The sequence below is a fragment of the Limulus polyphemus genome, unplaced genomic scaffold (assembly GCF_000517525.1).
Source record: "Limulus polyphemus unplaced genomic scaffold, Limulus_polyphemus-2.1.2 Scaffold1359, whole genome shotgun sequence".
Classification (NCBI taxonomy): Eukaryota; Metazoa; Arthropoda; class Merostomata; order Xiphosura; family Limulidae; genus Limulus; species Limulus polyphemus.
The window spans coordinates 184,305-192,734 of NW_013666969.1; the positions used below are offsets into that span (position 1 = coordinate 184,305).

At 29.5% G+C, this 8,430-nt stretch overlaps 1 protein-coding gene across 4 annotated transcripts in view; it reads left to right on the forward strand.

Annotated features, from left to right (window-relative positions):
• Window positions 1-3,070, forward strand: part of LOC106463249 (zonadhesin-like) — a 63,620-nt gene extending 60,550 nt beyond the window's left edge. For 3 of the 4 annotated variants that reach the window (XM_022390691.1, XM_013923250.2, XM_013923255.2), the window contains one exon: window positions 210-3,070. In XM_022390691.1, coding sequence (XP_022246399.1) covers window positions 210-281 — 72 coding nt within the window. In that variant the 3' untranslated portion in view covers window positions 282-3,070. The remainder of the gene's footprint in view (window positions 1-209) is intronic. The other variant, XM_013923254.2, reaches the window with a different exon arrangement.
• Window positions 3,071-8,430: the final 5,360 nt, after the last annotated feature.

Sequence of the window (8,430 nt, forward strand, 5' to 3'; positions counted from 1 at the left end):
GGCTTGTTGCCTGAAATTAGTTTGTTTTAATATTAAATAAAAAGTACTCCACCACCACCACCCTCTTTAATGTTCCATTCAGAAGTTGTTTATTAAAATAGTTTTTTGTAGAAGTATAATATTAAACTAAATATAGTGGTTTAATTAATTACTTATATTTATTTGACCTTGATGCAAAATATTTCTAAGTGTGTTTGTCTTCTATCTAGCCTGTAGCTCAGACAGAAGAACATGGACAAGTTAATGTGATGAAAATTCAACCTCCTGTTTCTCAGGAGTGAGGTTAGAATGGTTACAAAAGTTGATTTAGTTGAACTGGTACTGCTTTATAGGGAATACACTGTTTTGTACAGACTTTGAAATTGTAAACTAATACTTTCTGAATTACTTGCATTCTTCTCCAGTGTTCTTTCCCCCCTTTATATGTAGTTCAGATGTAAGAATAAGTTACTAGCCAGCTGTAGAGCTTGGCATTCAGTTTGAAGCAAGTCTGCATGTCCATAAATGGTATATTGTTTATTGTAATCATTGTAGTTTCATATCTAAAAAGCTGTTGAAATATTTAAAGTGGATAAGATGTTTGGGAGTTTTCAGTGTCTCCGTGCAAATTTAAATCCTAGTATTTTTATCTATTCTATGACTATTGCGTGAAGAGTAGAAAAAATTACCATTACAAAATTCCAGTGGGTATAAAGATAAGGCGTGTAAAATTACTTTTTTAGTGGAAATATTTTTAACCATTTAATATGTCAGTATTGTACTGATATCTTTGATTAATTTCATGTAGTGATTTAGATAAAAACCATCATCATACAAAGCAAGTCTTGGACTTCTCAGAGTTTGCCAAAGTTTTTCAAAGTGAAGAAATGAGGCTCAAATTCTTGTGTTTGATCTTCCATGGCAACTGTATTTCTTGCTGTTTTCTTAATAGCAAGAGTTATTTTTTAGAGTTTTCTTATTTCACTTTACTAATTCTTATAAAATTATACATTAAATAAAAAAAATATGTTGTGTGTTTGTATGACTTTTGTGAAAAATGTCATGTAATTGTGCTTTATTTGAACCAATATGGATTATATGTGACAAAAGTAGTTTAAAATTTAATCTTTCTATTTTATTGACCTAAAAAACATACATTAACAGCTTCTTACTAACATTTTTTACCAAATTACATTGTTTTTGTAATTCAACCCAAAAAAGATAGTGAAATTTTTTTTGTTTGGTTTACATTCATCAATTTTTGATAACATACTTGAAGATCAAATTACAGTGATCTCTAATGCAGAAGTTATATTAATTTTTTCTAAAACAATTTTCAACTTTTTATTGACATTCTAACATTTTAGTTGTTGAACTTTGAGATTTGCTGTGTTGATGTTTTTTAGTTCTTTTAGAAACATTTTAATGAAATTACTAGTTTTTTAGAATTGTAAATAATTTCAAAGTAACAGTTTTGAAATAAAGTAAGAAATATTCAATGTTTTTCACAAGTGAGCTATACCTCAAAGTATTTCATATTATTTTCAAAGAAAACTAAAAATTAGAAGAAACTATAGTTGTGTTGCTGACTTGTGTTACTTGCCATTATTATTTTCTTGATAATTCTGTTTAAAAATAATAACCAGTGAAGGAAACAAATTAACTTGTTTCAATATTAAAAGAAAATTTAATTCAAGTTTGCAATTTGAATGAATTTTGTTGGTGTTACCAGGTTCCTGAATTGATTAATATTTAAAACACACATCTACATTATATATTACTAGCTTGTGAAAAACTTTATTAGTTTCATAGCAGGTGTTGACCAAAAAATGTTACTTAATTTTAGTTGAGTCACATTTTCAAATATTAAAAACTGCCAAAACTTCTCAGTTAAATTTTTTTAGGAGATATATGATCATTGCTCAGTAATTTTCCATACAAATGTCATGCATTTAAAATTATCGAGGTCCAGGAAAAATGTTTTACTTCCTGTTAGCTTGTTATTCATTCTCTTATTTTCAATAAGGTTCATCTCCCTCTTTCAGAGAAATCTTAAATTCATGACCATGTTTATAAGTTCAACAGACAATTTATCTTGTGTTCATTTAAAAAAAAAATCATCACACTGTGTAGCAATAAATAGACCTTGGGACCATCTTATATTTAACCCATTCCATCTAATTAACAGATATTAGCATGTGCTGAGCTTGCTAGGCAAGTGATTTAATACTAAGTAAAACAAAAAATTGGTGAGTTTTTGTCTTTTGTGTATGTGTGTCTAGTAAAGATCTTTGGTTTAAGTAAGGTGGCATTGTTTTATAAATTTTATTTTACTACTTTTTTGTGTTTTTTTTATACTTAATAATTTCTGGCAAGTTATATTCTGGCTACTTTTTAAAAACAAAACTAAATATAGTCAAACATTTGTGTGTCAAAGTGCCAGGGACTTAGGAAATTTATACAAGATAAACTCTATCAACTTGACCTTAGTTTTGATTCACAAAATATGTTGAGTATTTGATATAGTAAATATTAAAGGAAACAAATGCAGCTGAATTCCAATATTTGAATGTATTTTGAAGTAAGCTGTGTCTGTTGAGTTTGTAATGATCTACGTTATAAGTTGCTTGTTAAAAAAGCAAATTATAATGTAAGTTCTGTAAATCAAAAAAAGATCAAAATTTAATCATTTGCATTTGATGTGAAGTCACTGGAGTTAATTTTCTGTTATACAGCAAAACAAATATTTTGTATGTTTTTCTGAAGTGATATGTTGTCAGTAATCTGATCTTGCTAAAACTACATGTAACTCTGTCCTCATTTGTTAAATATTTCTCATTTACCATATTGCATTGATTTAGAATACATTTACTAATGATAGTTTTATACAAGTTACTTGAATATACATGACATTTTTTAAGTTTGTACTGAACATAAACAGGAATTGATACATGTGTAAGAACTTGATGAAACCCCTTTGTTGCCAAGTAGAAAAGGGAATCGGAGAAAGCGTCCCTACTATATATGTGGGACTGCAGAATTTTTAATACCCTTGTACACTTATAAACAATAAAAACTTGTAGTAACTGTCTTTCTACAAAGTGTACTTTCTTGTGGAAATATGCACATGCATTTACCAGATTTTCCAAATTAAAAATAAAGGTTAATAGAGTTTTAAAATGGAACTGCTTATGTTTGTAGGTTAGTTTTAACGTAATTAATATCCCTAAAGGTCTTAACATATCTAGCGGTTAGTTATACTTTCTTACTGTGTCTTAGAAAAATACAACATACATGATGTGAAGCATTGATGTTAATTAAGGTTGTATATAAATATACATATTCAAGTGCAGTGGGAACATATTAATAAACACCCAAAGAAACTTAAGCATTTATGTACATGTTTCTAGAGTTCACAAAACAACCACTAAGTAACCAATGTATATATACTTATGCATTCTGTGAAAAATGCCATTAAAACAAATAGAATAATTCTTATTAGTTATTCACATTTAAAATATTTTACTTATAAAACTAAATATTTACTAAAATATTTACTTATAAAACTAAATATGAAGGGGATGTGAACTTGATTAATGTGATATTGTCATACGCTTTGTAACAATTTACCTGAAGTTCAAGAATAGTAATTGCATATAATTACTACAAGAACGAAATAAATAAAAAGTTATGACAAAGGTTTTATGTGACAGATTTGAAGATCAACTAATATTAAAACTACGGAAAAAAATTTATATATTTTGGATTATAAGAACTTGTAAAAACAGAGAAGAATGTAATATGTCAAGTGAGCCAAGAAAATAAAAAAAGCTGACATTACCAGGTGGAAACTCGTATTGGTAGTATAAGAAATTATTTCCAGTAAAACAGCTAAGCAAATTTGCTAAATATGTATTTTTTGTAATCATGACATGATTTTATAAGTGAAACAAGCTTCTAGAAGATTAAGTAATATAAATTGCATACAAAATCTTATTAAATTTCTTAAAACCTTTAATATAAATTATTTGCTTATTCTACAAATTGTAAAATAAGCTATCTACATCTGTATTGTCAAAAAAAGTAATGGATTCATTTATTATTATAAAGTTAAGTTTGAATACCATAATCAACTTTTAAGTTACTTCCCCTGTACTTTAAACATAACTTGTGTGTTGAGAATGATGAAATTTGTACTTGAATGAAGCATTGCTTTAATGGGCTTTCCATTAAATATAACTATCATGAGAATCAGAGAACAAGCCTTTTCAGATGTTAATTATTTCAAACAAAGGACAAAATGATTGTCAACTGCCATGCATAGATATCAAAACTTTAGGTAGTTTGTTATTATTGAAAGTTAAGTGCCATCTGCCATACACAGATAGCAGAAGTTTAGATAGTTTCTTATTATTGAAAGTTAGGTGCCATCTGCCATACACAGATAGCAGAAGTTTAGATAGTTTCTTATTATTGAAAGTTAGGTGCCATCTGCCCTGCACAGATAGCAGAACTTTAGATAGTTTCTTATTATTGAAAATTCTTTTCAGTAAAGCTATACTGTGTAAGGATGTTGATGCCCATTTTCACGTTGATTGCATCATGAATACACAATCTAAATCATCATATAAAAACGTGTATTTACTGTAATTTATTTAAGTGTGCATGCTATAATTATTATCTTATGAGTATCATAATTATATTATAGAAATCATTTAATTATTTTTTTGTTTTATTTTGCATGTTTTTGTATATGAACAAGCTTTATTGCTTTATAAGTAACTGATTAAAGGAATATATTTCTAGGGAAAGTTATATTTATTGTTTGGACTCAACACTTTTGTTAATTGTTTCCTCACTAGGATTGCTGTTGCTAAAGAAACTGTTAATGGCGTATCTCTCAGATTTCTGAAAATGGGTGATTTTAGTTATTTGTTTGAAATGAAAGTTGTCCTGTAAAAATAACTGCTTTTTGATATACTGAAAACAGAGGATTGATGAATTTTTATTTTATTATAGCCAAACATTTTCTCAGTTAAAACCAATTTTGTAAGCACCTCCAATATCCTTTTAGTCGTGGGGGGTTTGAAAATGTAACAGTCAATCCCATTGATCGATGGTAAAGAGTTGGTAGTGGGTACTGCTGACCACTTGCCTTTCTTGTTGTTGGCTCTTCAAGATTAAGGATGGTAGCAGATAGCCTTAGTAGCTTTGTCATTTAAATAAACCACTGATCACGTCTTAGGATGTATGCTTTGTAATGTGGGTAAGTTGTTTTTTATCCAGCTACCTGTTGTTTTGGGTCATTCCTCTTTGATTTTCGGATGCACTTTCTTGTGGGAAAAGATAATGTGGGTTTGTAGGGTGGAATACACCATGTAGAAGGGGAACAGTATCTTTTTCACTGATGAGTCAGGTGATATCTTGAGGATACATTCATCCATTTAACACTACATATGTTGGGAAAATGGTTCACTGGTATAAAGATTTGTAAAATTAAATCTGGAAAACACTTTTTCAGAGCAATACAAGTGATATAATGTCAAGTTGATATTATTAAGAAAATAAAAGATACTGAAAACATTAGATGCCTAAAACAGAAACTGAAAACTCGGTGCTGGAAATGATCGTGGTATTTGCAGATAAAACTAGAACCAACAGATAAGCACCAAGAGTTGCAATAATGAGAGAAGCTAACATAGAGAGCAAAGTCAGAACTCAAACACTTCTGTAAAACAAGAAGTGAAATCTTAATATACCAATAAAATGTGCTGGGGCTTTAACCTAATACTGTTCATCTTCTGCACTTTATAGTAATTTCTCTGATTGCAAGAGCTAGGAGCAGGGAAGAGGCTTCTACATTATATAAATACAGGAAAAACCTTGTATATGTTACATTGTAAGTCAGACAATGTCCTGGGTTGCTTACAATCAGTGATCATCCCATTTTTACATGTTCAAGGGGAGATAATCTTCCAGATTATACTAATGTAATATTCTCAGGTACACTAATTTTCTGTCAGGTAGGAACCACAAATAACAGAAGGAATGGACAGCATATATATATATATATTAAAAGAGTTAAATCTGAAAATTTGACTTGACTGAAATGAAGAAAAGACTGAATACAATGTGAAAGTAAAATCACTCTTTATTCAATTCAATTTAGTCAAAATAATATTGAGTGCACTAAGTGCTTCTAGATCACAGAGACCTTGGACTTCTCTATCTGTTCTAAACAGATAAAAGAGAATAACATTGTATACCCAAAAACAATAATGTCATCCATTTTTAGAGTTCAGATGCTATCTGTGTTGGTTGTGCCAATTGAAAATTGGAAAGGCATAACTTAACATGGCAATTTTACTAGAGAAGGCATTTATAAGATCCAAAAACAAGTTTCTGTCAACATTTTGAGAAACATAATTACATGTCTTGGCAATGGGTACTAGCAAAGGAAGTAAGGTCAGTACTGCACATGGAAGATTTTTCTTAAGTTGTAAAAGTCTTTAAAAGCATGTACATCCAAAATATTTTGAACAATTTACAGTTTACCTATCTGTGATGATAGGTAAGTACCATACTTAAACACCTCTTTATCACCCCTCCACTTTGGTATTACACCCCTGTGGAATTGCAACAGTGGCATGCAACCTTTATCTGAGTTTATGTCTATTAATATCCTATATAGCAGGTTATTAAATAACTGCAAAATACTTGAAAGAAAAATTTTTAAATCTTTACCCGAACGTACCTGAATAGTGACATATTCCTCTCTAGTTATAACTGATAAGGTATTTCAGTTTTTAACTGCTACATCTGCATATGATAAAGGTACCTCTTATTTGGCAAATTAATAACTAAAGTGACTATTATACTTTGATCAATGTGCTTCTCCTTTTCAGAGGTCTCGTATAATCTAAAAATGTCAAGTCTTTAGATCACATCTGGTTTGCCAAAAACCACATATCGCTAAGAAAATGTCATCTACAGAATTAATCTATCCTTGATTACATAATAAAACGTTTGAAACAGAACTTTTATATACCAACTTTGCATCACCTAATACATCAGAAAGTCATTATGACTTAAGTTGAAGTGGGAGACATAAATTTTGATACCAAGCATAGAAGTCCAATATTTTTACTTAAGATACAAAGATTATTGTAAAGATTCACGACTTTGGAAAATACTTTGTAGTAAGAATAAAATACAATATCTACTCGGAACTTAATCAATAATGCATTAAATGATATTGATGCTATGTCCAGGCCTTCAGTTACCGTATTAATGGTGATTTTCATTCATGTTATATCACACTGTTGATAAGTAAAAGAAAGCACTTCTGTAATATTTTAGTTAGTCTGCAACACTTTAACATCATTGTCATGCTCCAGAATGACCTGGATTTTTATATTAAATGAAACTTACAGCAACCTAAACTTTAGTGTTGAAAAGCAATTTGTAACAATTCCTGATCACATTTCTTACTCTTGCCAAAATAGTAACCTAACTCTATTTGTGTATTACCTTTCAATTTTTCACACTATTTTTTCATGACTTTTTGATTATCCAATGAATCACAGTCACTTACATACTCCAACAATTTCTAATATGCTGTATTATTTTGTAAGATTTATTCTACATTAAGAGCTAACTTGCTTTCACATGTAATATTCAGGTTCACAGATATTCAAGGATGAGTATTAAGATCTATAGTAAACAAAAAATTGTTTTGCCAGGAATGAATCAAGCAGGCACTAAAGGAAAAACTTGATCATATGTGTAAAACAAATGTTGTGAATCTTTATATATGTTACTCAAATGTGATGTTTAAGTGCTATGATCTTATTCCACTGTACTGGACAGCTTCCAAGTTCTGAATTAATATACTGGCTGTGGAGTATAGAGGAATCAGTACCCAGTGAAAACAAGATGGATTATGTCTTAATTGACAAAAGACAGAAAATATTGTGTCCATATCAAACTGTTATGCTAGAACAAAGTTCTTGTGTAATATTCTTCAATTCTAGCTTAAGTATGTCAGTAATCATTGCTATTTTACATATTCAGGGGGAGATTAACTCTCAACCTATACTAACTAATAAAAACTCATGTACCATTCTACTTGAGGAGTGGATTAATACAAGTTTATTACTATCCACTTCCTGTTTAAAAGAAAATAAACTAACTGCAGATCACCTGCACAAAAATTACTGAATAAAAATTTATTTTTTCAAAGCTGTGAAAGATTAAAATATACAAGCTTTCTAATTGCTTTTCTCCCTCCTCCCTAAACTCAGACCTTAAAAATGTATTTTATTGGACAAATGAAGTATTTATTTAAGTTATAGATTCTACCATGTAGGTTTATATGTACAAAAGTCAATTTTATTAACAGAAACAGGATCCAGTAGCCAGCAAGACAAAATAAACTAGATAACTGACTGG